The sequence below is a fragment of the Canis lupus genome, chromosome 7 (genome assembly GCF_003254725.2).
Source record: "Canis lupus dingo isolate Sandy chromosome 7, ASM325472v2, whole genome shotgun sequence".
NCBI classification, from domain to species: domain Eukaryota; kingdom Metazoa; phylum Chordata; class Mammalia; order Carnivora; family Canidae; genus Canis; species Canis lupus.
The window spans coordinates 40853773-40879806 of record NC_064249.1 but is presented as its reverse complement, the minus strand read 5'-3'; the positions used below and the strand labels follow the sequence as shown (position 1 = coordinate 40879806).

General features: G+C 52.0%; 2 protein-coding genes across 3 annotated transcripts; one reads left to right on the top strand and one right to left on the bottom strand.

Annotated features, from left to right (window-relative positions):
* The first annotated feature begins 236 nt into the window (after nucleotides 1-236).
* On the top strand, nucleotides 237-25356 carry PRCC (proline rich mitotic checkpoint control factor). 2 transcript variants are annotated; one of them, XR_007412015.1, is made up of 8 exons: nucleotides 237-962; nucleotides 10983-11030; nucleotides 13614-14180; nucleotides 17942-18037; nucleotides 20167-20310; nucleotides 20828-20947; nucleotides 22233-22298; nucleotides 24899-24971. XR_007412015.1 is itself a non-coding variant. In XM_025430798.3 (7 exons), the coding sequence occupies exons 1-7, from the start codon at nucleotides 501-503 to the stop codon at nucleotides 24983-24985; spliced, it is 1470 nt and encodes a 489-aa protein (XP_025286583.1). In that variant the 5' UTR covers nucleotides 237-500; the 3' UTR covers nucleotides 24986-25356. The 2 variants fall into 2 exon arrangements, 1 of the variants encoding a protein (XP_025286583.1); XM_025430798.3 differs by lacking the exon at nucleotides 20828-20947 and having other exon boundaries at nucleotides 24899-25356.
* LOC112648876 (ATP synthase F(0) complex subunit C2, mitochondrial-like) lies at nucleotides 16177-16889 on the bottom strand. Its single transcript, XM_035719043.2, has one exon. It carries the CDS (start codon nucleotides 16873-16875, stop codon nucleotides 16336-16338), a length of 540 nt encoding a protein of 179 aa, XP_035574936.2. The 5' UTR covers nucleotides 16876-16889; the 3' UTR covers nucleotides 16177-16335.
* Nucleotides 25357-26034: the final 678 nt, after the last annotated feature.

Here is a 26034-nt window from a genome sequence, read left to right as displayed (position 1 = left end):
TGACGACCGCCGAGACCGATGGGGCTTGTAGTCCCCTCGGAATTGCCAGTAGCCCCCAAAAACTACTCATCCCAGGCGTCCTCGCGTCAGAGGCGGGTTTCCCTCCTGGCTCTCTGCGCGACCCTTAATCCTTCCTCGGACTCTAACTCCCGCCGTGCCTTGCGCTGAGTTCCCGGCAGCGGAGCATGGGGCTGTGGCCAAAGTGCCTTCTGGGGATTGTAGTTCTCGTGTTGGTGAGGCGAGGAGGAGGCGGAGTGACTCGGCGGCCATTAGCTGTGTGTAGTTGCCTGGGACTGGGAGCTTAAGTGAAGAAGGAAGCCTTACTCTTGGAAATCAACTGTGGCCATGGGCTCCTGCCGGGGCTAGCCCGGGGATACGGAGAAGGCGGGCTTTTCGGTGCCCCGCCCCGCCCCGTGGCGGGGTCCACCAGGCCTCCGGGCATCCCCGGTCTCAAGTAGGCCTGGTCTGCCGGCAAGGGCGCCCCAAAGGCGGGAGGCGCCATGTCGCTGGTTGCTTACGCCAGCAGCGATGAGAGTGAGCCGGATGAGGCCGAGCCGGAGCCGGAGGAGGAGGAGGCGGCGGCCCCGCCATCCGGGCCCACCTTAGGGGGCTTGTTCGCTTCTCTCCCCGCACCCAAGGGCCCGGCCTTGCTGCCTCCGCCCCCCCAGATGCTGGCCCCCGCCTTCCCCCCGCCACTGTTGCTGCCCCCGCCCGCCGGGGACCCCCGGCTCCAGCCCCCGCCGCCCTTGCCGTTCGGCCTGGGAGGCTTCCCTCCCCCTCCGGGCGTCAGCCCGGCGGAGGCGGCGGGAGTTGGGGAGGGGCTGGGGCTGCCCTCGCCCCGGGGCCCCGGCCTCGGCCTGCCCCCCTCCATGGGCGGTGCCGGGCCCCCCCTGGGCCTTCCCAAGCCAAAGAAGAGGACGGAGCCCGTGAAGATCGCGGCGCCGGAGCTGCATCAGGGGGATGTGAGTATGGGGTGGGGGGCTGCGCCGGGTAGTGCGCGGGGACCCGCGGCCGGTGGTCGCGGACCTGGGCCCCTGCCGTCAGAGGAGCGAGTTCGTGGGCTTTGGGACGTGCCCATGCGGGCTCCCGGGGGCTGCACCGCCCTGCGGGAGGGCCACACGGTCAGCCGCCCGCCATCCCAGGTCGGGGCGCCGCTCCCCTGTCGCACCTGCTCCTCGGCCCGTGAAAGGTGTGCCTGGGGAAGTGACGGGACACAGGGTTCCTGCGCTCCTGCTTCCCTCCACCTGAACTTAAAGCCGTCAGGGGCTGGGGAAAGGAATAGGGATCCCAGGTTCAGTGTTCCAGGGAGTTAGGAAGAAGTTCTCGGTGGAGGACAGCGCCGCTGAGGCATCAGCCCTGCCCTCGGATGGACAGAACTCTGGGAGATAACATGGCAGATTTTACAGAGCAGAAGCAGGCGACTAGCACGTAGGATCTTACCTGGATGGGACGTGGTGGCTGTGAAGAGCTGGCTGGGTCGCCTCCAGGCCTGTGCCTTGGTGTTCCCATTTAGGTGTTGCCTCGCCAGGTGAGTTAGGACCCTGGGATCCTGTTCTACAAGAGGCAGCCACGGCAACGTTATCTTCTGTATGTTGGAGCAGAAAACAAGTCCTTTTCTGGGGTGAGCACGGTGGGAACCAAGGAGACCTAGGCCTGTGCGCAGGTGGTGTTTCAGGATTTTCCTGAGTTCTTTCCTTTCTCTCTTCCGAAAAGTTAGTTGGTCAGCCCATCGCTCCCCTTTGGTGACCCTCGGAGAGAAGCTTGTGTTTGCTCTTGCTTTTCTGCAGGCTTCCAGCTCTGGCTTGGGGCCGTGTCCATGTTTGCTCTGGTTGGTCCCTCAGCTGCTTCCCCAGAGAGCCCACCATCCTCTCTCTCATCTCCTTTAGAAGACAGGAGCTCAGCGAGGACATCCTGGCCTGCCGGCTTGCAATACAGTCTCCTGTTACTCCTGTCGCTCCTGTCTCTGTGTGCTTGCCACCGTCAAACACGCAACACGTCTTACTGCCCATCTCCCTGCAGGCATGCACAAGCCCCGTGAAGGCAGGGCTGGCTGTTACTCTAAACACTACTGTATCCCTGCTGAGTGCCACCTGAACGTTTTCGAAGTGAATGAGCTCAGGTGAAGGTGGCCTGTTCATGGAAAGGAGTTTCCAGAATCTCTCTAGCTGTCCCCCTTCTTGCTCACTTGAGACCGTGGCGTCTACATCTAGGATCCAAGGCAGGCTCTGTCACTCTGCTGAAACTTACTCGGGCCTTGATTTAATCTCACGCAGAGAAAAGTCTCTGGATAAGACAGAGAAAACTAGGTTCATTACTTCGGCATTCTCTTTTTTCTCCTTCCTGTTCGTCTGGGAGCAGGCATGATGTCTGGGGCCAGCGGGCCCCCTGCCCTGTGGCAGTGGAGAAGCTTATTTCCAGGTCCGCAAAGGCAGCCTTAGAAATGCAGCTGGTAGGGGTCGTAGAACCATCCATTCAGGCTGGCTCAGGTGGTGGGTCACTCTGATGATATGCAGTCTGCTCTCCTCCATCAGTGGAATTCATGAAATTCTGAAGTGAACAGTGACACAAGCGTCAGAGAAACCAGATCCGAGACCTTAGCTTCTCCAGTTTCCTATTTTCGTCCCGCCTGAACTGGTGGTGGTCTCTGAAAGCACAATTCCTGTGGAAAGGTGGCCTGAGAGATTTCGCGGTAGCCAGGTGAGGGTTCAGAGCACTTCTGCTCTGTGTCCTGCACTTAGTAGGCTCTCAGTATGTGTTTGGAGAAATGTATTAGGTTTCCTTAAGTGACTTCCCTTCAGAGTTTGGTGTTGAAGTAGAAGTAACCAACTCTGAACTCTTGTGCATTTATTCGTTCACTCATTCATTTGGAACAAAGCTGCTTGTCTGTGCCGGGAGCCGAGAGTACAGGGGTGAACATGATCGCTCTGCCCATGAGGACGCCACGGTCTATGGAGAAGACTGACAAGGAGGTAGATTTTAGGTCAAGTCAGAGAAGAACCAGGAGGGACGCCTGTGTGGCTCAGCAGTTGAGCGCCTGCCTTTGGCCCAGGGCGTGATCCCAGAGTTCTGGGATCAAGTCCCACATCAGGCTCCCTGAGAGGAGCCTGCTTCTCCCTCTGCCTATGTCTCTGCCTTCTCTCTGTCTCTCTCATGAATAAATAAATAGAATCTTTAAAAAAAGAAAAGAAGAAGAAGAACCAGGAGAGAGCTGGGGTTGTGGGAGCACACCTAGTAGGCACTGATCCAGTCTAGAAGTTGGGGAGACTTCCAGAGGAAGGAGATGATAAAAGCGAGGAGGAGGGAGCCAGGGAAGGGGTGCTGCGGGGAGAAGACAGGAAGGATGTGGCACAAAGCCCAGTGGTGAGAGAGTGACAGTGCTCCAGAGGCACCTGAAGTGAGTAACTCACAGGAGTATGGGGAGGGAGGTGCCGAGGCCAGAGGTTTGGGCCTGGAGCACCACCGGAAGGCCTCTGATGTGACCCTTGGGTAGTGCTAGGTAAGTGCCCCTAAAGGCCAAGCAAGGACTCTCAGATCACAGAGTGGCGAGGACTTGGCAGGGAGCATGAGTGGCAATGGGTGGGGTGGAGTGGAGTGGGGTGGGTGGGGGTGGGCAGGGGGCAGCATGAGAGAGGGCACTGGCCTGGACAGGGGCGCCAGCTCAGTGAGATCCGCAGGCTGCGGATCTGTCAGGAGGCAGAAGTGGCTGGCCAGTCTAGGTGGTTGATGGGATGGCTTGAATAAAGGCCAGGGTTCGAGGTTGACCCCTGCCTTTTAGTGCAGGGAGCGGGCAGGGTAGTGGTGCCATTTATGAGGGAGTACAGGAAACAGGGCAGGTTGGGGGTTAGGTGGATTTAATTGGTTGCAGTTATCAGACAGCACCTCTAGCTGGCTTGAATGGTAATACATCATAAGCGTAGCATGGTACTTTGGAAAGGGCCGGGAGTCAGGAATTGGAGGTCTGTTGGGGACCCACACAGCTCTGCAAGTTTGATCCATTCTTTGTCTGCAGAGCGGCTTTCTCTGCTCCACAACGTTTGCTGCAGAGAACTGATGGGCACCCTCACCCCCACACCTTGTTCCCTTATTCCTTTAAGTCCCAAATGGAACCACATTATTAGTCCCAATTCTGGTTTTCCACGAGCGAGAATATGGTGGGGCTGCTTGTAGTCAGCTCCGCAGGCAGCTGCAGCCAGGGGATGGGCAGGGCCCAGTTCCGTGTCCAGGTCATCTTTCCACTGTGAGGAATTGAGAGTGACCCACAACATGCTGGATCACCACCTCCTTTTCTTACTGTCTCAGCTGTCTCCTTGGGCAGGTTGAGTGTTGATTTTGTGGGCTCAGGGGATGCAGACTTCTAAAATCAGGATACAGAAAGTCAGAAGTAGGAAAGTCAGTCTGGGGCAGCCCGGGTGGCTCAGCGGTTTAGTGCCGCCTTTAGCCCAGGGCGTGTTCCTGGGGACCTGGGATTGAGTCCTATGTCAGGCTCCCTACATGGAACCTGCTTCTCCCTCTGCCTGTGTCTCTGCCTCTCTCTCTCTTTCTCTGTGTCTCTCATAAATAAATAAAATCTTTAAAAAAAGAAAATCAGTCTGCTCTAAGAGTTTTTGGTCTCTGGATGTGCATTCCAGAGCCCACACGTTTCAGGTTTATCTGGATTGGTAATACCCACGTTTTCAGATCATTTACCCAGATACTGGAAAACTGGCATTGGTGAGATGGGAGGTTTCACTTATTTTGGTTATTTCTGTTGACCAAATAAGAGTTGACTGCAGCAGATTGAGCACAGTCTCCGCCCTCAACTGCGAGGGAAGGAGCGCAGACATCTGTGGGGCATCTGCCCAATGGCTGTGACCCTGCCTGAGGCACGACCCTGCCTCTGCCAGCTCATCATGGTCCCTGGTTTACAGATGAAAGAGGAGTGTAGAGAACAGAGGTGATGGATCCAAGATCAAGGTTTGGCCTCTCTTTGACTTGCAGAGGTGTTTGCCTGTGGGAGAGAGTGCCCTGGGGCAGCCGCTGGTGTGCAGGCAGCACAGTGTGGGACATAGGAGTAGAGGTGGGGGTGGGGGACGCAGGGGCGAGGCGCAGGAGCTGGAGAGGAGGCCCAGCTCTAACTGAAGGGCCTGGAGACCAAAGAGGGAAACAAGTTGATGAATCTGGCTAATTGGGATAACAGCAGTGAGGAGTATAGTAGTGATTCGAGTTTGGACCCTGGGGGCTTGTGCCTGGGCCCTTATTTCCTCCTTGGCTCCTGGCCCTGGCAGCTAGCGATTGGTTTTTGGAGAGGGAGTCTGTCAGAACCAGAGTCTTGAGAAGATAAGCAAGAGGCTGCCACCAGGAGCGAGGCTCTGATAGATTAGCAGATCCCACCAGGCTGGCTTAATGGAACATGTCTGTTTCCGTTTTGCTCAGCAGTGTCCGGTGTGTGTGTCTTGTCACTCTTGGCAGCTGGAGCAGGGAGGACAGTGGTGGCCACTGAGGCTCGGGCTCTTGTGAGGTCAAGAAGAAATTCATTACGTTTTTTTTTTTTTTTTTTTTTTTCATTACGTTCTTTTTAAGACAACCAGTTTGTGCCTCCAAAACCCTGGAGGGCTCATCCTGGCCAGGCCTTGGTGCTCTGGTGTCGCGGGCCTCGCCCCTGTCTCGAGTCTGATGGCACTGCCCTACACCGTTGGCTGGGATCTGGCCTCTCTAGAAGTGGATTCCAGGGCCTTCACAGGACAGCCTCCTGTGGAAAAATTTGGCAGTTCCTCAAAAAGTTACTTAGAATTACTCTGTAATCCAGCAGTTTCTTATTTAAAATTTTGCTTTTTTTTTTTTTTAAGATTTTATTTATTCATGAGAGACAGAGAGAGAGGTAGAGACATAGGCAGAGGGAGAAGCAGGTTCCCCCCAGGGAGCCCGATGCGATTCCTGAACTGCAGGATCACACCCTAAGCTGAAAGCAGAGCGTAACCGCTGAGCCATCCAGGCATCCCTTAAAATTTTCTTTAAAAAAATTTATTTTTTATTTGTTTATTTTTTTAAAGGTTTGTTTGTTTATTGATATGAGAGAAGCAGAGACACGGAGAAGCAGGCTCAATGCAGGGAGCCTGATGTGGGACTCGATCCTGGGACTCCAGGATCACACCCTGGGCTGAAGGCGGTGCTAAACCGCTGAGCCACCCAGGGATCCCCCCAATTTTTTTTTAAGTAAGCTCCACACCCAACGTGGGGGTCGAACTCATGACCCTGAGATAGGAGTTGCATCCTCTTCCTCCTGAGCAGCTGGCCTCCCCTATAATCTAGTAGTTTGATTCCTAGGTGAAAAGAGCCCAGAACAGGACTCACATGCCTGCACACCTGTCTTCCCAGCGTTGCCGTTCACTCTAGCCAGGAGGTGGCAGTAGCCCAGGTGTCCGCACAGGAGTGTATGAGCAGAGCGTGGGTGCTGTGCGGTGGCGTATCCTTCAGCATTGGGAAGGAAGGAAATGCTGGCATGTGGACAGCATGGGTGCTAAGTGAAGCAAACCGGCCACAGACTAACTAGTGTGCGCCGGGTGGCCCTGATGTGTGCGGTACCCACAGTGTGCGTAATCGCAGACCTGGAGAGGAAAAGCGCCATGCCCCGGGGTTGGGGGTCAGGGAGTAGCTCCTGGGTGGTTGTCATTCAGGAGGTACAGACTTGGTTTGAGTGATGAAAGTTCTAGAAATGGTTGGCGATGAATGTGGTATAGCACGGTGAGTGCACTTGCGCCACTGAGGTTTTTTTTTTAAGATTTTATTTATTTATTCATGAGAGACAGAGAGAGAGAGAGATAGACAGACAGGCAGATGGAGAAGCAAGCTCCATGCAGGGAGCCTGATGCGGAACTCGATCCCGGGACTCCAGAATCACACCCCGGGGCTGAAGGCAAGCGCCAAACCGCTGAGCCACCCAGGGATCCCATATGCCACTGAGTTGTAAACTTAAAATTGATAAAATGGCACATTTTGTATCCCATATGTTTTGCTGTGATAAAGGAGAAAACCCCAATGTGCTTCTGTCCCTGTCCAGGAAGTTCTCCTTGGGTCTAAGTTAAATGCTGAGGCTGAGCCTGTCACCTCCAGCAGGGTCTCCAGGGAAGCCAAACTGATGTTTCTCTGCGGAGTTCCAAGGGGTGCCAACTCCCCTGTCCTGGGCAACTGGGGCATGCATGATGGCTTGTCTCTCAGCCTGGGCATTGGCCCCCTCCATGCTCTCTGGTGCTCTGTGCTGAAATAGGTTTTCTTTGTAAGTTCTCCTTCTGTTTCCTGTGAGTGTTTAGTCGGGACCCCCCATGGCCACATGATCTTTGAGTGGCCTCTGAGCTTCCTCTGAGCCCGGGAGCTCCATGTGGCCACCAGCTTCTAGGGCAGAATTGGCGTGAGTTTGTGTGAGCGGCAGGGATGGTTTTACTCTGTCAAAGCCCCACAGTCCCCTAGACCTGTCCTGTGGCCCAAAAGCAGTTCCAAATGTCCCCGAGTCCCTCTTGTCAGCCTTCAGAGGGAGAGATTTTGCTCTGTCCCTCCCCAGAGGTAGAAAGGCAGGACTTCATGAGATTGTGGGCCTAGCACACTTGGGAGATTCTGACTTGGGGAGGTTCTTGCCGTGTTTTGGGGGATCTGCTGTAGCTCATGTGTTTCACGAAGTAGTGTATAAGATGGTTCGGGGGTAAGGACCAGGCATTCCAGAGAGAGGGTGATCGTGAGGGCCCTGCGCAGCTCCCTGAATCCAGGAACAGTAAGTGGCTCCTAGGGTCTGTACAGATGTGGTTTTGTGCTTTCAGACCTTAATGTTGGAATGTCGGTATAACGGAGACAGTGTGTACTGTTTGAGAGACAAATGGCATTTCTTCGGCACGCCTGGCGTCCACCTCTGTTGGCTGCAGGGACAGTTAGGCATTCTGCAGCCTTGTTCTGGTCATCATAAGATCTGGAGAATAAGAAGATGCTTGTACAGTTTTATAGATGTCATCATCTTAAACTAGGCTAAGATTTGCTTGTTTTCAGGTTGTTGCAGTGAGACTTGTTGCACATGTTGCTGAGGTGGAGTTGTACCTCCAGGCTTCAAGGACGCTCAAGGATGCTCTGTAGCCAGGCCCACAATGAGGTGGTTCCCGCTGTGAGAGCCTTCCAACCTTGAGGCAGTTGAGGCAGTTCCCTGCAGTCGGGTGGGGAGGGAGGGGGGAAGACGGAGGGGGGGGAGACGGGGCTTTGTGGCCAGAAGGCAGGGAGTGGTCAGGAGTCTCTGAAGGCAGTGGGGTGGGGGGAGAGGGAATAGAGAGAAGAGGTCAAAACATGAGGCATGTGGGGCCTGAGGCTGTTTGGTTGAGTTTGACATCTCATAGGCCAGGGAGGGTGATAATCTCTGAAGTCGGCCCACAATGTTAATTATGTATATTTTCTTTTCTTTTTTCTTTTTTTCTTTTTTCTTTTAATTTTTTAAATTATGTATATTTTCATGGCCAGTAGCTTGTGCATTCTTGGTTGTGCCATATGTGTTATTTCCAGTAGGCTTGGGAGTGGCAGATAAGTAACAAAGCGGAGACTCAGACTTGTGTTTCTGAGTTTGTGCCTTGTGCTCTCGTCTGCATCATGTGGGGGTTCTTGAGGGGCCTGACCATGTGGCTTTCAGGCCTGGGCAGGCTGTGGGCAGGCTCGGACAGCTGGGCATGGTGTCTCTGCAGAGATGTGGGCTCACAGCAGGGCCGGGGCCTGGTTCTGCTGTGTTCTAGCTGCTGTTTAGCCTTGGCGAGCCTCACCTCCCTTACCCGCAAAATTGAGGTGATAACACCTGCTGGGAAGCGTTACCAGAAGGACTAAGTGAAGCATCGCAAGTGAGTTGACTGCCACCTAGATGATTCCCTTTACCGCCTCCCCCTTATTTATTCTCTACGTTTAAGTACCGAGACAGACTGCCCTTAAGGATTTCATCATGCATATGTATTTGGCAGCAGTTAGTAATGGAGATCGTTTCACACAGAATCCTGTGAGGCGGTCTTGAACTATATGGCAGAAAAGGTGAGAATACAAATAAGAAAAATGTCATATTCAGGGGCACCTAGGTGGCTCAGTCAGTTGAGAGTCCGACTCAGTTTCAGCTCAGGTCATGAGTTCTGGGTCGAAAGATCAAGCCTTGTGTTGGGCTCCACGCTGAGTATGGAGTCTGCTTGGGATTCTCTCTCCCGCTCCCCCTGCTCACATATTCTGTCTCTCTCTCTTTTGAATAAATAAATACATCTTTAAAAATTTTTTTTGAAAAAGAAAAGAAAAATGAGCAAAGCAGGCATATGTGGACCAGGGTTAGCATGACGCCACCCCAAACGAATGATGCTAGGACACAGTGGAAAAGAGCAAGCTGAGAGTCACCAGGAAGGTTCCTGGGAGTTTGGAGTCAGGAGTACAGAGTACAGACATAGGAGAGTGCCCGGCAGCTGAGATACAGGTGCAGGGATGAGGTACTAAAGCCAGGCCACCCATGAAAGGAAGAAATGTAGGACCAGCAGGTTCTTTGAGGGGTTGCTTGGTGTCCTTGTGTTTGTTTATTACAACAGAGCAAGGGAGGGAGGGGCAGAGAGAGAACCTCAAGCAGGTTCCATGCTGAGCACGGGGCCCAACTTGTGGCTGGCCCATCTCACCACCCTGAGATCGTGACCTGAACCAAAATCAAGAGTCAGAAGCGTAACCAACTGAGCCACGCAGGCGCCCCTCAATTCCTTATGTTTAATGCCTTTATTACCATTACTGGGGTGCTCGTCATCTTACTGGACTGTAAGTTCCTTGAGGGCAGAGATTTCTTTTGTGTCACAGCACACACACAAGCTCTTGGAAGCACCCTGAGGTGAATGGTCTGGAGACCAGTGGGCTAGGACTCTACCTGCACTGGGCCCTATCTTGTGCCCGAGGGCATATGGGATCCACATCATCTTACCTGTAATGCCTCTGGGGCAGCAACCTGGAAGTCTGTCTATGCACCTCCCACTGTGTCTTGCAGGGAGGAGGCCCTCTGTTACTGTGAGATCCTTGTCACCCATGAGCCCAAGAAGGAACTTGTTTGTGGGGGGTGTCAGCTGTGAAAGTCAGGCAGAGGGTTTGAGTTCTTGCAGAGTGTTGGGAGATGAACGGGCCTTGGAGGCCCTTTATGTGCAGATGCTCAAACCAAGGCCCCAAGAACAAATGGAAAGCTTTCAGGATTCTTGGCTTGGGGATTAATGTTTAGAAGTCGAGTAGTGGTGAAGCTTGCTGTTCATATGCCTCGCACCTTGCTGATAGTTGAAGATGCTCAGGAACTGGTACTGAGCTGCAAGTTCAGATAGTTTTCAGTGTGAGAGCTTGTATTAAGAACAGTCCTGGTGAGTCAGGGTGACAAAGTGGTCTCCTGTGCCCCAAGTGCTCACTGTCCCCATTGGCTCGCCTTCTTCTTGGACACAGACAACTCTCTGGCAGACAGTAGATCATACTTGGAGAGAGAATGGATTTCTCCAATGGCTTTGACCTTTAATGCTGTACAGAAGAGTAGTTAACACACCACTTACTCCCACTGGAGTTCCCCAGCTGTGTGGTTATGTAGTCTGGATGAGTGGTTTCAGAAGTGAAGCTGAGATGGGGGGCGATTGTGGGCCAAATCCCATTCATCTTCTTGTGGACAGATTTATAAGGAGAATGGGCATATAGCCTTTTCTTTCCACCAAGTCTAAGCGAGAGAAAATAGTTCTACTTTGATGGAATAGAAATTGATGGCTGGAAGGCTGTGCAACAAGTCTGGGCGGGGGGTGGGGGATGAATGGCCTGGGGAGGTGGGCACGGCCCCTTCTTTTGACGCACGTCTCCAGCAGGAGGAGAGCTCTGCTTTCTGTGGTTGCCTCTGTGGGGCAGGGATAGGATCCCACAGTCAGGCGGTCTCTCCTGCTCCTCATCTGCTCTGGGTTCTTCCTCCGCTGCCATTGAATGGGATGGCCTTATTTTGTTTCTTTTTCTCTTAGTCAGATTCCGAGGAAGATGAGCCGTCAAAGAAGAAAACTGTCCTTCAGGTAAGCTCCGGGACGCAGCAAAGCCCCTTTTCTCGTTCCATGCGGCTTCCGGAAAGCGATTTACAACACCCAGTACTTTCCACCACACTTAGAGCAGATGCCAGTACTGGGGGACCCACTGTTACCAGATGGTTTGTGTCCCTGGGTGACACCAGCCCTTTGCTCACTGACCTCCCCTCACTGCGCCCAGGTGCTGGTGAGGTGGCATTCCCTCACCTAGAAGGCAGAGGGCAGGGGGCATGGAAACCACTGGAATCGGTACATTTCTGCTCCAGAGATTATGCAGGAAGGGTAGAGTAGAAGAAGCGATGGGCGAAAACCTCATGGGGAACGTCTGTATTTTAAAATTCTCCATTTTTTCCCCATCTCATTTTTAACCTGGAAAATTAACACTTAAATAGCACTTGCTGTGTAACAGGCGCTGTTCTGAGTGGTTTTTTTTTTTTTTTGCTTTTTTTTTTTTTTATGATAGTTACAGAGAGAGAGAGAGGCAGAGACACAGGCAGAGGGAGAAGCAGGCTCCATGCACCGGGAGCCCGATGTGGGATTCGATCCCGGGTCTCCAGGATCGCGCCCTGGGCCAAAGGCAGGCGCCAAACCGCTGCACCACCCAGGGATCCCTGTTCTGAGTGCTTTATCAGCATTTTCTTGATTTAATCCTCAAAGTGGTGCTGAAGGCCTAGTGTCCGCATCATGCCCGCATCCTACCTGAGGGACCCAGGAGCTGAAGGAGCTCGCCCAGGGCCAAGTGGCTAGTGGGGCAGGGTGGGGAGTCCACTTCGGTGTCTGACGGTGGAGTCCAAGCTCATCCCTGCTGCGCTTGGCTCCTGCTTCAGAATGAAGCCTAAAGCCCTCAACTAGACAGTGCCAGGAGATGACCTCCCTGCCCTTTGCCCTGTTCTCCCTGTCCCAGAGCCTTGATTCTGGCCCCTGGGAGTGTCTTCCCTTTTACTCTGCACTTCAGGACTTCTGTGCTCTCTGATCTCATGGATCATATGTCTCCAGAAAAACAAAAGCAAAAGTGGTCCTTCCTCTGTACACTTGTTCTTTGGTGACTCGGGTGTATGCTGCCAAAGCTGCCCCCTTGCATGACTCTGTGGAGGTGTCACCTCCCCTGCTGGGAGGTTTTACGACACAGTCCTGTGGGAGTGAGAGACATGACTGGGGAGTGATGTTGTGGCCCTGTTTATAGGGGGTGATGGAGGAGGAGACACGGCACCCACTGGCAGCTGAAGCCCGTTATCAGAATGACTGACTGGAGGAGGTGGATGGGCAGCTCTGGTCATGGGAGTGCAGAAGGCCTCAGGAGGAAAGAACAGTTTCCCCAGCTGGCAGGAGGGGCTAGGTGGAGAGGGAGCTCAGCTGAGGGCAGAGTGGGGCCTTGGTGCTGCAGGGGGTGTGGCTGTGACCCCAGATGTCATCCAAGAAGTTGGACACCTCAAGGTAGCTTGAGCAGGTGCTCCACATGGCCCCTTGGCTGGGTCCCTGCACACTTGGGTCTCTGCAGTCTACCAGGATACACAGCCTGGAGAGGAGCCTGCCTGCCAGATGAACTCTTCTGCCTGCCTGACTCCCAAGCCCAGGCTCCAGGCATTGCTTGATCAAGGGGCTGAAGTATACTGGTCCTCTGGAAATGATCTTATTCTGTTCTCCTTTTTCAAACTGATACCTCCCTCGACCCTACAGTTAGGCTAGGCTGGCCCTAAAGCATACAGAAAACAGAATCGGAGAGATTTTTACGTGTCCTGGGAACTCTGAATGGGGTGAGCCAACTCGCTTGCAAATTGAGAAGTTAAATGCTTGACTCAGCCATAAGCTGAATATACTACATCTGTAGGCCTTTCCTTGGGCAGAGGAGAGGACTTTGGGCAACAAGAATGGATGTCTTTTGGACAGAGCCTTGTTTTTTACTTTGAGTAGCAATCCAAAGGAAGCAGAGGGTTCCTATGTTAAGAGGAACTTTCAAGATATGGAGAGAGGTAGAGTGATTGGCTGGAGAGAGCCCTGGGCTTTTTGGGAAGGAGGATGATGTGGGACTAAGAGCATTGTAACTGAGATGCTGAACTCTAGGAAACAAACTGAGGGTTGCTGGAGGGGAATGGGTAGGGGATGGGGTAGCTGGGTGATGGGCTTAATTAAGGAGGGCACTTGAAGTAATGAGCACTGGGTGTTGTATGCAACTGATGAATCACTAAATTCTACCTTTAAAACTAGTAATATGGTATATGTTAATTAAATTTAATTTAAATAAAAATATATTTAAAAAAGCATCGTATTTGCCAAAAACCCAGAATCAGGGAAGGGTCTGTGGCAGAGGACAGTGGAGCTGGTTTGGTATGGAACCAAGGAGAACAGCCATGGCATCTTAACCTTGGGAGCAGCAGCCAGCAGAAGGGCCTGGGGTGGGAGGACTGCAACCCCGTTGGATGAGCCAAGTGGGCAGAGGTAAACAGGAAGCAAGGGCTGGTAAGATTTTAGGCTGCAGCACCTGTCCGTGATTCGTGTTCTTGATGTTAGTAATATGTATCACAAGATCTCACTTGTCCCTTTTCTTCCCTCCTTCCCCAAACCTGCGCTCACCAGGGATCCGGTGAGGGGACTGGTCTGTCCGCTCTGCTTCCCCAACCTAAAAACCTGACCGTGAAAGAGACTAACAGGTTGCTCCTGCCCCATGCCTTCTCCCGGAGACCCTCGGATGGCTCCTCTGACACTAAGCCCTCCAGACAGGCTTCTAAGACCAAGCCCTCTTCCCTTGCTTCTATCGTGGGCACCACAACCACCACTCCGTCACCGTCTGCCATCAAGGCTGCCGCCAAGAGTGCTGCCCTGCAGGTGACAAAGCAGATCACGCAGGAGGAGGACGACAGTGATGAGGAAGTTGCCCCCGAGAACTTTTTCTCCCTCCCTGACAAGGCTGAGCCACCTGGAGTTGAGCCATACCCTTACCCTATCCCCACTGTCCCTGAAGAGCTGCCTCCAGGCACGGAACCAGAGCCAGCCTTCCAGGACGATGCAGCCAATGCCCCTCTTGAATTCAAGATGGCAGCAGGCTCCAGTGGGGCCCCTTGGATGCCTAAGCCTGGGGATGACTACAGCTACAATCAGTTTTCCACATATGGCGATGCCAATGCCGCTGGTGCTTATTATCAGGTGGGTAGGAGGCATGGAGGGTAGACCAAGGCATGCTGGGGTGTGATGGCCAGGGAGAGCTTTGAGCCAGTGATACAGCTTCTGTGGCATCACTTTGGCTGAGTTCGTGTCTTCTCGTGTCTTGATTTTCTTGTACCTATTGAGCCTCGATACATACTACTTTTGTTCTAAACCATACTGGTCTAAAATTGCCTAAGTCTCAAAGTCTGACAAGTAGAAGCACATAACTGGTAACTTTGTTCTGAAAACCAGCCCTCATTGTTGGAAGAGCTGGTGAGAGGTGGAGGGAGAAAGTGGAAGAAGAAGGGCCTCTAGTCTGGGAGATCCAGGATGGCCTCGTGGGTGTGGATGGTGGTGATGAGTGAGGTGGAGGGGGGGTGCACGAGAGCAGGACGGAAGGAGAGGAGATGCTGAGAGCTGGGGGGATCTGGAGAGTTGACACAGCAGGGAAGAGGGAAAAGGGAGAACAGAGAACACGGGAGACCGAGCCCTGGGAAATTGGGAGGGTGGAGATGCCTACTGTGGGGAGGCAGGGGACTGCAGTTTGTACAGTGGGACAGAATGAGGTCTGAGGGCAGTTTGGGCTTTGAATTGCAAGCTGTGTGAGTCTGAGCTGCTTCCTCAGCTGTGCAAGGGGGCCTAACAGGGGCAGCCTCGTGGTGTTGCTAGGCTATCCCATCAGCTAGCTTAGTGTGTGGTGCCTGGGACAGAGCAAGTGCCCAGTAAATGGTTGTGATTGTTTTTTTTAAGCTTTTATTTATTTATTCATGAGAGAGAGATGCAGAGACACAGGCAGAGAGAGAAGCAGGCTTCATGCAGGGAACCTGACGTGGGACTCGATCCTGGGTCTCAAGGATCATGCCCTGGGCTGAAGGCAGCGCTAAACCTCTGGGCCACCGGGCTGCCTGGTTGTGATGATTTTTTATCCAAGTGCCATTTGGAGGAGCTTCTTAGCTTTGTTGTGGGTGGCGTGAGAATGAGTATAGCATGCCAGGTTGTGAGTGGGTTTAGGAAAGACTTTCCCATGGGATCCCTGGGTGGCGCAGCAGTTTAGCGCCTGCCTTTGGCCCAGGGTGTGATCCTGGAGACCCGGGATCGAATCCCACATCGGGCTCCCGGTGCATGGAGCCTGCTTCTCCCTCTGCCTGTGTCTCTGCCTCTCTCTCATCTCTCTCTGTGTGACTATCATAAATAAATAAAATTAAAAAAAAAAAAAAAAAAAAAAAGGAAAGACTTTCCCAGCAGCCAGCATGTCCTAGGTGGAGAGGACTCCGGGGGCCCGGGGACTCTTAGCAGGCTGCTGGTTGAGCAGGGGCAGCTGGCGGCAGTTTTCCTGCCAGCTCGGGACATTGGCAAGACTTATGTCCCCTGCAACCACTGTGATTCTCTAAATTGGCCAGCTTTAACCTTCATCCTGGGCATGGCTAGGGAACCATAGGGTGGGCTTTGGGAGACCCTGTTCTTTTTTTTTTATTATTTATTATTATTTTTTTTTTTAGGATTTTATTTATTTGAGAGAGAGAGCACAAGTTAAGCAGGTCCTTAACCAACTGAGCCATCCAGGTGCCCTGGGGGGACCCTGTTCTGATCAAAGACTTTAAGAACAATTTCTAAGTATTTGTTTTTTTTTGTTTTTTTTTAATTTTATTTATTTATGATAGGCACACAGTGAGAGAGAGAGAGAGGCAGAGACATAGGCAGAGGGAGAAGAAGGCTCCATGCACCGGGAGCCCTACGTGGGATTCAATCCCGGGTCTCCAGGATCACGCCCTGGGCCAAAGGCAGGCGCTAAACCGCTGCGCCACCCAGGGATCCCTCTAAGTATTTGTATTTCCTGAATATTTGCTGTTGAGCCTCGATGTACCCTGTAGGCAGATCAGGAACAATATGTCTCCTTTCAACATAGTTAGAAGGAAGATAAGAGTGTTTTGACCTCTTTAGCTCAAAAGAAAAAAAAGCCAGTTAAATGAGTAACCGGCGTTCTGTATCCTTTTTTTTTTTCTCTTATTAATACAGTATTTATTTGTCTTTCCTCTGTCAAACCCTGAGCCAGCCACTTTCCCCAGGCTGCCTGGGGAGGTATAGGAAAAGGAACATACAGGCATACAGGGCAGACAAGACATGGGAGAAAGACCTATGGGAGGAGACGACTCCTTCACATGGTGAAGAGGATGAGAAAGGCCATCATCAGGCAAAAGAGCCCCATGGCCTCCAAGAGGGCAAAGCCCAGAATGGCGTAGGAGAAGAGCTGTTGCTTCAGAGAGGGATTCCTGGCATAACCAATGATGAGGCTCCCAAACACAGTCCCAATTCCAGCCCCAGAGTCAGCCACCCCTACAGTGGCAGCCCCAGCCCCAATGAACTTGGCTGCCGTGTCAATGTCCCTTGAAATGGCGCTGGTTTGGAAGCTGCGGCTAGGAATAAGTGAGGTCAGGGGATGTGGGGCTGCCAAGCTGCTGAGGCTCTTATCTGTCAGTGTCTCCCGTGGTTTTAGCACCACTGCAGACAGTGATCGGCTCAACAGCTGAGAGGTTCTCCGGACCAAGAAGGGGGTGGAGACGAAATTTGCACAGGTGTACATTTTCAGGGGATGAGGGGCTGTAGCAGGAGAGCTGCTCCCAGAGCAGAGATGACCGAGAGCTCTGTATCCATTTATAAACTGCACCGAGGTCTGTGCACATGAAACACTTGACATATACTCGGGGACCCTGCAATTGCATGTATCTTACGTGAATACTTTCATAGAAAATCGTGCTCCAATCACTCTGGATTTTCATGTATTTTATCAGTATATATTTTTTAAATTTTATTTATTTATTCATGAGAGACACACAGAGAGAGGCAGAGACACAGACAGAGGGAGGAGAATAAGGCTCCATGCAAGGAGCCCGATGTGGGACTTGATCCCGGGATCACACCCCAAGCCAAAGGCAGACGCTCAATCACTGAGCCACCCAGGTGCCCCTTCGTCAGTATTAAACCTTATTTTCCATTTAGCTCACCAAAAAGTGGATGTTCTTAGAGGGCCATTTATTGGAGCTTGGGGCAAAAGTGGAAGAATTGGGAGAAAATGTGCACAGGGAAGAAACCTGTTTCTCAGCTGAAGGGCCACTGGCCTCCTGGGGGCTCATCCTGCCTGCAACCCTCTTCCTCTGGGACCCATGGCAGCATGTAACAGCTCACCTCAGGCTGGTCCTCAGATTGCTAAGTGTCCGGTAACACACACCTGCCATGGTCTCAGCTTTAATTCCATACCACCCTTATAGCCAGTTATTTTATCTCATGTTTTTGTGGAAGTGGATGCACAACGTTAAATTAGTTCAGGTGCACCCTCTCCTGGTTCAGGCAGTGTCCTTGGGTCCAGAGGCCCTAAATATGACAAAGAACAGGAGTGATATGCCTTCACACCTCTCCCCCTGCTCAATGCGAGTGTGTCTCTTTTGCCTCTAGAGCAGGGCTAAGGGGGAGCCGGGTTGAGGGATCAGGGTGGAAATTGAAGCAGGAGAGAATGTCTTTATTTCTTCTCACCTTTCCCTAAAAAATACCCACCTGTCTGAATGGTGCACATCAGAAAAGCTGCAGACTGTTCTTGGATCGCTGCTGGGTCCTTGGGATTGGCACTTTTACCTGTCCAATGGAAGTGTTTGTGGTACTGGCACTACTGCTGCTGTTTGACAAGGGCTCTCTCTGCTCCTGGGCAGGCCGTGTCCCCTGCCCACCGTGCCCCTCAGTTGGTATGTTTTTTTCCCTCTTGGCTGCAGGATTATTACAGTGGTGGCTACTATCCTGCACAGGACCCGGCTCTGGTCCCCCCCCAAGAAATTGCCCCAGATGCCTCCTTCATCGATGACGAAGCAGTAAGTTAAAGCACGGGTGACTGACCTACGGACACCAGGTTTCAATCTGAAACTAAAAAGTTTTTATAACTATATTCAGTCAGGATTTACTGCAGCAGCATGTAACTGAGAAACTTTAAAGCATAATGGCTTATATCAGGGAAGCTAACTTCTCATAAAAGAAGATGAAAGGTAGGTAGGCCCAGGGGTCCAGTCCCCTCCTGATCATTAGTTTGCTGTCCCTGGGTCATGTGGCCTTTATTCTTCTGCCCAGCAGTGGCAGGTGAGGCTGCAGCTCTCAGGCCTGTGTTCCAGCCACCCCTCTGCAGCCTCTCCTAGGAGACCTCCTAAAAGTTCCTACAAACACTCCCACTTCTCCCACATTGCCTAGAGTCTGGTCATATGGCCACATGTGGTTGCAGGGGTGCCCAGGGGTGTAGACTTTATTTAGTTGGGTGGTCACATGCCTCGCTAGAATGTCGGGCTCACTTGCATAAAAGAAGGGGAGAATGGATTTGGTGAGGGAATAACAGCCACGGTGAATAACTCGTGTTCTACACCCATGGGTCCCTGCGCTGAGCTCCATCATCTCTGCCCAGGGAGAGATGGAAACCCCACGTCCTGTGCCATCAGCCTGTGTGCAGGATGGAAAGTATTGTTCTCTTCGTAGGGAGGTCATGACCTGGTAGGAGGGGCTGGAGGAATCCAGGGTGCTACCTCTTTATATACAGGTTCTTATGAAAAATAATCATCTGCTCACCTTTTCACAGAGGAGTGTCCATTCTTCTGCATACTTTTTTTTTTAAAAAGATTTTATTCATTTATTCATGAGAGATATACAGAGAGAGGCAGAGACACAGGCAGAGGGAGAAGCAGGCTCCATGCAGGGAGCCCGACATGGGACTCGATCCTGGGTCTCCAGGATCACACCCTGGGCCACAGGCGGCGCCAAAGCTGCCCTGCATACTTGTTCCTAGTTACTGTTCACCCACTCCCCTGTGGGTATTTCCTTGGCAAGTTTCAGGGTTAGGTCCTCAGCCCAGGAGGCAGCATTGAGCTCATCCTGTGGCAAAAGTTAGTTTCTTGTGGGTGGAATGCCCCTCAGAGCCTCGCTAATAATGCTCAGACCAGGACCTGGGTTCCACTCAAGTCTCTCAGTGTTTTTTTTTCCTCCCTAAATGTTTTTATTTATTTATTTGAGAGAGAGAGAGCATGCACATACAAACAGGAAGGGGCAGAGGGAGCAGGAGAAGCAGACACCCCACTGAGCAGGGAGCCCAACATGGGGCTCAATCCCAGGACCCTGTGATCATGAGTTGAGCCGATCATGTGTTGGACACTTACCGACTGAGCCCCCCAGGTGCCCCTGAGTGCTTTTTTTTTTTCCCCCTGAGTGCTTTTGGAGTCCACCCACACTACCTTCCAGGCACATCTTGGGTGACTTTGGTGAGGAGGGGAAGGAGAGAGTAGCAGTCTCCTAGAAGATCTGCCAGGCCTTTCTTATGAGGCTCCCTCTCTGTGTCCAGTCTGGTGTGGGGTCTGCTGATTTTGTGATAGAAAACCAAGAGGAAGGAGCAGATGTGTAAAAACCAAGTTTTAGAGAGAAATCCTAGATTTTTTTTTTTTTACCCTGAATTCTTTTTTTAAAAGATTTTATTTAATTATTCATGAGAGAGGCAGAGACATAGGCAGAGGGAGAAGCAGGTTCCATGCAGGGAGCCTAACGTGGGACTCAATCCCAGGTCTCCAGGATCACGCCCTTGGCTGAAGGTGGCGCTAAACCGCTGAGCCACCCAGGCTGCCCCTTACCCTGAATTCTTAATTTGAAAATTGTACAGTCCTTTGAGGTAGATACAGTGTATATTCCTTTGAGGCAGATACAGTGTATATATAACGAGTACAAGTTCCAAGCAGTGACCAGTTCCAAGTAGTGACTGGGGTATTGCATTGCCGAGGCATCCTTTCTCTGAGTACAGAAGTTCTGAGCAGCAGCCTTTCCTTTGGCCTCAGGGGAGCTTGGTAGGTGGTGGGGTGAAAGGGCATGGGGGGCCAGGGAGTCACAAAGCTGTTCCATACGGTCTGGACCCCTAGTGACCTCCCCTGATCCCCCACCCAGATCCCCCCATCCTGCCTTCTTTTTCCTTTTTCAGTTTAAGCGGCTGCAGGGCAAGAGGAACCGAGGGAGGGAGGAGGTCAACTTTGTGGAGATTAAAGGGGATGACCAGCTCAGTGGGGCCCAGCAGTGGATGACCAAGTCACTGACAGAAGAGAAAACCATGAAGTCATTCAGCAAAGTAAGTGGGAAGATCTGCTGTGTGTCCCCATCCTGAGCCCACACCCAATCATTACTGCCCCAGCACCAGTTCACACATGCCTGCTGCCCACGGTACTGGGGCATGCCCCCAGCCTCATGGATGCAGCCTCTGCCTTCCAGAACTTTGCAGCACTTTGCTTCCCATCTGGATGGTGGGGTATGGTTGCTGAGATTGAGCAGTTGGAGCAGTTTCCCATCCTGCACTTGGGAAGAACTTTGATATGTTGTGGCTGCTTCCCCGGCTGGATGGAGCCTGCAGCTGCTCTGCCCTCTGCCCGCAGTCAGATCCTTCCTCTGTCCCGTCGCGCTGGGGCCTGGCTCAGCACCTTTTGAGGTGTGGGCATAACAGCAAAGTCCTGGGGGCTTAGGTTCTGCGTGTGCAACCCCTCCTCTCTCCTTTTTTGTTATTTATTGTAGCCAGCTGTGGGCTTTTCAGATGCTTTATTCCTCACGCTTCCCACACCGAGCTCCTGCCTTTCTGTGCTCATTTTCTTCAGCGTGATGAACCCCTCTCCACCTAGTAGCTGAGTACAGCAAATGTGGACATTTATGAACCTGCCACAGGGGGGAAAATGTGGGGGAGCCCTGGATTCGAGCCCAGCACCAGCAAGGCCAAGGTCGGGCATCTTATTCCCTTCTCCTCCCCCTGACTTTCTCTGCTTTGTTCTGTGGCCACAGATGGCCATCTGAGCCCCAGCCGTTTGTTTTAACTGAATGCTGGCGGTCATACAGGACAGAGCAAAGGATTGTGGTTAGATCGGCGTAGATCCATCACTGTTTCCTGGAAAAACCACTTAGGAGAGCATGCTTTCCTGACTATGGGTCGAGAAGCATCATCACATAGTAACAGCTACTGTTGTTTGCGCTCACCGAGGGCTGGGGGTGGTTAGTGTTTGCCATCTTTGAGGGTCACATTAAATGATGTCACACAGCAGCAAGGAATTGAAGTTCACAGTTTTCCCAGGTCTGGCTTCTCTTGCCACCATCTCATTGTATTAAAGCTAGAGTTTTTAAAAAGAAGAAAAAGATACGGTTCCTGTCCTTGAGGCATTTACAGCATAACTGGGAGAGAGGACGCTGGAGTGTTGACAGAATGACGGGTGTGCTGAGGACACTCCAGAGAAGAGTGCTGGGAGCTGGGTGGGGCAGATTAGGAAGCTTCTGGTCTGAGACAGCACTGGTGGAGGACAGAACACCACAGGATGAAACCCAGACCCATATAGGCTTGGACAGTAAGGCATTTGCATCAGAGCTTGGTTAGGGCTTCAGCCAGCTAGGGGTGGATACTGAAAGATTGGAGACAGGTGGGGTGATCGTGGAATTTCGAATTGCAGGGTCCCATAGGCACTGGCTAGAATGGGGGAGGCGGGCTTGCAGCTGCTGGCCATTGATAGGAGAGCTTGGGAAGCAGTAGGTAGGAGTGGGCTGGGTGGCGGGCTGACAGGAGAAGGAGGTAGAGATTGAGAGGGTCAACGCGGGAGATGGGCAGGGTTGTGAGCCAGTCTGCAGGGACACTGTGTTAAGCTCCCTGCGGGCACTACAGTTAGTGTCTAGCGTCCACTGTGGGCAGAGCCTTGTGCTTGTTGCTGGGGGTGGGGTGGGGTGGGGTTACCAGAGAAACAGAAGACACCGTACTGACCTCAAAGTATTTCGAGGCCAGTGGGGATATTAGCAGGCTATTTCAGGCAGATCTTCTGAGTCTGGGTTTTTTGGAAAATAGCTTTAATAAAAATAACTGTTTGTAAGTGTATAGACATAGAAACAGCTCCATGCTGACTCTTCTCCCCCAGGATCTGGGCTATGTGGTCGGTTTCTCAGTCTCCAGCCTTGCACCATCTGGGCACGTGAGATACTTGTACTTTTCTTCCAGTGGCTTAATTATTGTGTTTTCTCCCCTTGCAGAAGAAAGGCGAGCAGCCCACAGGCCAGCAGCGGCGGAAGCACCAGATCACGTACCTGATCCATCAGGTGAGAGAGCTGGGGCCCCCGCCTGCCTGCTGGGCCCTGAACACCTGGGCAAGTGCTGGCTGAGGCCCAGTTTCCAGTCCCTGGTACCGGCCTCCCCAGCCCTTCCCGCCTCACCCCTGGCGGCTCCTCCACGTGGCCACTAGAGGGGGATGTGTCCTTCTGAATCACCCACTGCAGAGACATTTAGACATTGAAACAAACACAGAGGGCAGTGAAGTGGTTTCTCATATGGTTCTTTTAAAGAGCCCATTTACCAAAAATAGATAAACAGCAAGTTTATTGTTTAGGGATTTAAGAAACTATTCTTTTTCTTTTTTTTTTTTAAGATTTTATTCATTTATTCATGAGAGACATAGAGAAAGAGAGGCAGAGACACAGGCAGAGGGAGAAGCAGGCTCCATGCAGGGAGCCCGATGTGGGGCTTGATCCCAGGACTCCAGGATCACGCCGTGGGCCGAAGGCAGGCGCTAAACCGCTGAGCCACCCAGGGATCCCCTAAGAAACTATTCTAAAGAAAAATGGTCCACCAGCTTTTAGCAAAACATCTACCTGATAAGGAAGGTTTTTTTTTCTTCTTTAAGATTTATTTATTAGGAAGCCTGGATGGCTCAGTGGTTGAGTGTCTGCCTTTGGCTCAGGATGTGATCCTGGGGTCCTGGGATCAAGTCCTGCATCACACTCCCTGCGTGGAGCCTGCTTCTCTCCCTCTCCCTCTGCCTATGTCTCTTCTCTGCCTCTCTCTCACATGGATAAATAAATAATCTTAAAAAAATATTTTATTTATTTACTTGAGAGTGAGTGTGTGTGAGCGAGCACTCAGTGAGGAGAAGCAGGGGGCAGGGGCAGAGGGAGAGAATCCCAGACTTCCTGCTGAGCACAGAGCCTGACATGGGGCTCGATCCCACACCCTGAGATTATGACCTGAGCTGAAACCAATAGTCACTCAACTGATTATGCCACCCAGGCACCCCAGGAGGTTGGTTTTATATTCTCCACTTCTGTGGCAGGAGATATCAACACAAATAATTAAAAATCACATAATCCAAAAATGTCTTTTGGAATTAGAATGTTATTTATATGCTAGGACCCGACAACTTTTAAATACTCATTTAATCATAAAACAGACTTTTTTTAAAAGATTTTATTTATTCATGAGAGAGACAGAGGCAGAGACACCAGCAGAGGGAGAAATAGGCTCCCCATGGGGAGCCGATGCAGGACTCGATCCCAGGACCCTGGAATCATGACCTGAACTGAAGGCAGACGCTCAACTGCTGAGCCACCCAGGTGCCCAAAACAGAAATCTTTCTGAGACCCACTGTACTGAGCGCTGTCTAGGCCCTTTCCCTGGGGGCGTATATGCTATGTGGTGACTTAAGTGGGAAATCTGCTTCCATTGTTCTGGTCATAGTCTTGCCTTCCTTTTCAGGGATCCCCTTGTGTCCTTACCCTATCTTGTTTTTTGTAGGGAAAGGATTTGAGGGTAGGGACTTCTAAACCCAAACTCTTCACCCTAACCCCTCATCCAGGGGAGATGAGCAGGCATCCTCTAACTCTCGTGGGGGTGTTCCTCTACTCCCCGAGTGCTACATCATGGTCAGCAGAGGAGTCTCAGTTCTGGTACCTTCCAGTCCTTTTGCCATGGCTTCCATTTGTGCCAGAAAGTGGTGTCAATTTCTCAGGTACCACGTCCACCACATATTCAGCACAACACAAAACTGCATCTTTAGGTGTAGCTTTTGTGGGGTGGGGTCCTGTGTGGCTCTGTCCACTTTTTTTTTTTTAAGATTTTTTTATTTATTCATGAGAGACACACACACAGAGAGAGAGAGAGAGAGAGAGAGAGGCAGAGACACATGCAGAGGGAGAAGCAGGCTCCATGCAGGGAGCCCGATGTGGGACTTGATCCTGGAACTCCAGGATCACGCCCTGAGCTGAAGGCAGGCGCTAAACCGCTGAGCCACCCAGGGATCTCCTCTGTCCACTTTTCCTCTCCAGTCCCCCTTTTCCTCCCTCATCCTCCCCATCCCCTTCTATCCTCTTCCATCCTCCCCTGTCATCTCCCTCCTCCGTCCTTTCTCATGTCCTTTCCCATTCTGTGGTTCAAGCATCTGATTTGCCTTCCTTTCAGATGCACACACTCTAGCTCTTCTTTGTCCTTCTTCCACTTGAGCGATTCAGTTTTAAACCCAACAGGTAAGGGACCAGGAACCTTTTGTTTTGTTTTGTTTTTAATTTTAAGTAATCTCTGCACCCCACATGGGGCTCAAACTTAGGAGCCTGAGATCAAGAGTGGCATGTTCCTCTGACTGAGACAGCCAGGCGCCTCAGGACCAGGATTCTTCAGTTTTTGTTTCTGCTTAAACCCTGTTAGCCTCAGAGAGATGCTGTTAGTTCCCCAAAGAGATGTTTCTTCTCTGCTTTCCCAGGGTCTTCCCCTTCTACTTGAATAAGAGAAAATGAAGTCTTTGAAGGGATTTGGTATTCCCCCTTAACTGCTCCGGGGAATAAAGAGGTTAGACTGGGAAGCTCGCAGGGGCCAGAGAGAGGGGCCCCTCGGCACCCCAGTCGGCTCACCCCTGCCTGTCCCCCTGCCACAGGCTAAGGAGCGAGAGCTGGAACTGAAGAACACCTGGTCGGAGAATAGGCTCAGCCGTCGGCAGACCCAAGCCAAATATGGATTCTAGGGCTCTGGGCCCCACCGCTCCGGCACCTCCTGTGGCCTGGCACCTGGCTTTGCCTCTGGGACCCCAGCTGCTCCAGGCCCAGGGTCTCCGTCCCTGAGGAGCCAGCCCTCGCCTCTGCGAGAATGAACACATTTGATAGATTTTTCTTAACAGAAATTAGAAAATTCAGCTCCTCTGTCTGGGAGCTAGCAAAGACTCGAGTGATGCTTCGGACGGGGCTCTGAGTTCCTGAACAGGACTGTTGCTCCCTGGTGGGTGTGATGAAATGGGGAGCCCTTCCCTCCACCTTTTTTTTTTTTTTTTTTTAAACCAGGGATGTCTGTTGAAATAAAACATTCAGTCTGACAGACACTGCTTGCCCTAACCCCTTCCTCCGTCTTAGCATGGTCTCATTTTTCCATTGTGGAGCTTTCTCACTTGTTTTCCTGTTCCTGGATCTGATGTTAACCTTGTGCAGAGCACCCTCCAAAACGTCATGAGCTGCCTCAGTGATAGCTTTGCCTTATCCTCTGTGCCTACCTTCTAAACTGGGCTCACAGCCATTGAAGACCCTAAGAATTCCATGTACAACTTTGTGTGGGGCAGGGGTCCCAAATCTGGAATATTGCTGATCTCAGGTATGTTTGAAGACGAGAGGAAGTCAAGGAGGTGCTTTCTGTGACACAAGAGTCCTTAGCAAATTCAGTCCAGCAGGAGGAGTGGCGAATCTGCCCCTGAAGAGGATGCGTGTTCACACTGATTGCCATTGGTCTTCACTGTCTGGAAACTTTTGCGTAGGGCTTGGGGGGCTAGACCAGTCTCATCGGAGACTTCTGGGCCTGCAGCTTTATGCTAGAGAGGGAGGGGAGGGTTGAGCAGGTGGCCAGGGGAGGCAGGTGGCAGAGTCATGGGCTTCGGTTCTCAGCTTAGCACTGGGATGCCCACCAGCAGTGCGGCAGGTGGCAGGGCCCCTCCCTCTTTGCCCGAGGTTCCAGTAGGGGTGGGAGAGCCACCCCTGCGGTTCTAGACCAGCCAGTGCTTGTGCTGCACACCACCACTGCAGTGTGTTG

Bases quoted from the DNA above. Each gene is read 5' to 3' on its own strand.
- LOC112648876 (XM_035719043.2), bottom strand. From the start codon at position 16,875: ATGTCAAGTGTTTCATGTGCACAGACCTCGGTGCAGTTTATAAATGGA.
- PRCC (XM_025430798.3), top strand. From the start codon at position 501: ATGTCGCTGGTTGCTTACGCCAGCAGCGATGAGAGTGAGCCGGATGAG. The intron at 18,038-20,166 runs GTAAGTTAAAGC...TTCCTTTTTCAG, and splicing joins CCTTCATCGATGACGAAGCA to TTTAAGCGGCTGCAGGGCAA. The intron at 20,311-22,232 runs GTAAGTGGGAAG...CTCCCCTTGCAG, and splicing joins CCATGAAGTCATTCAGCAAA to AAGAAAGGCGAGCAGCCCAC.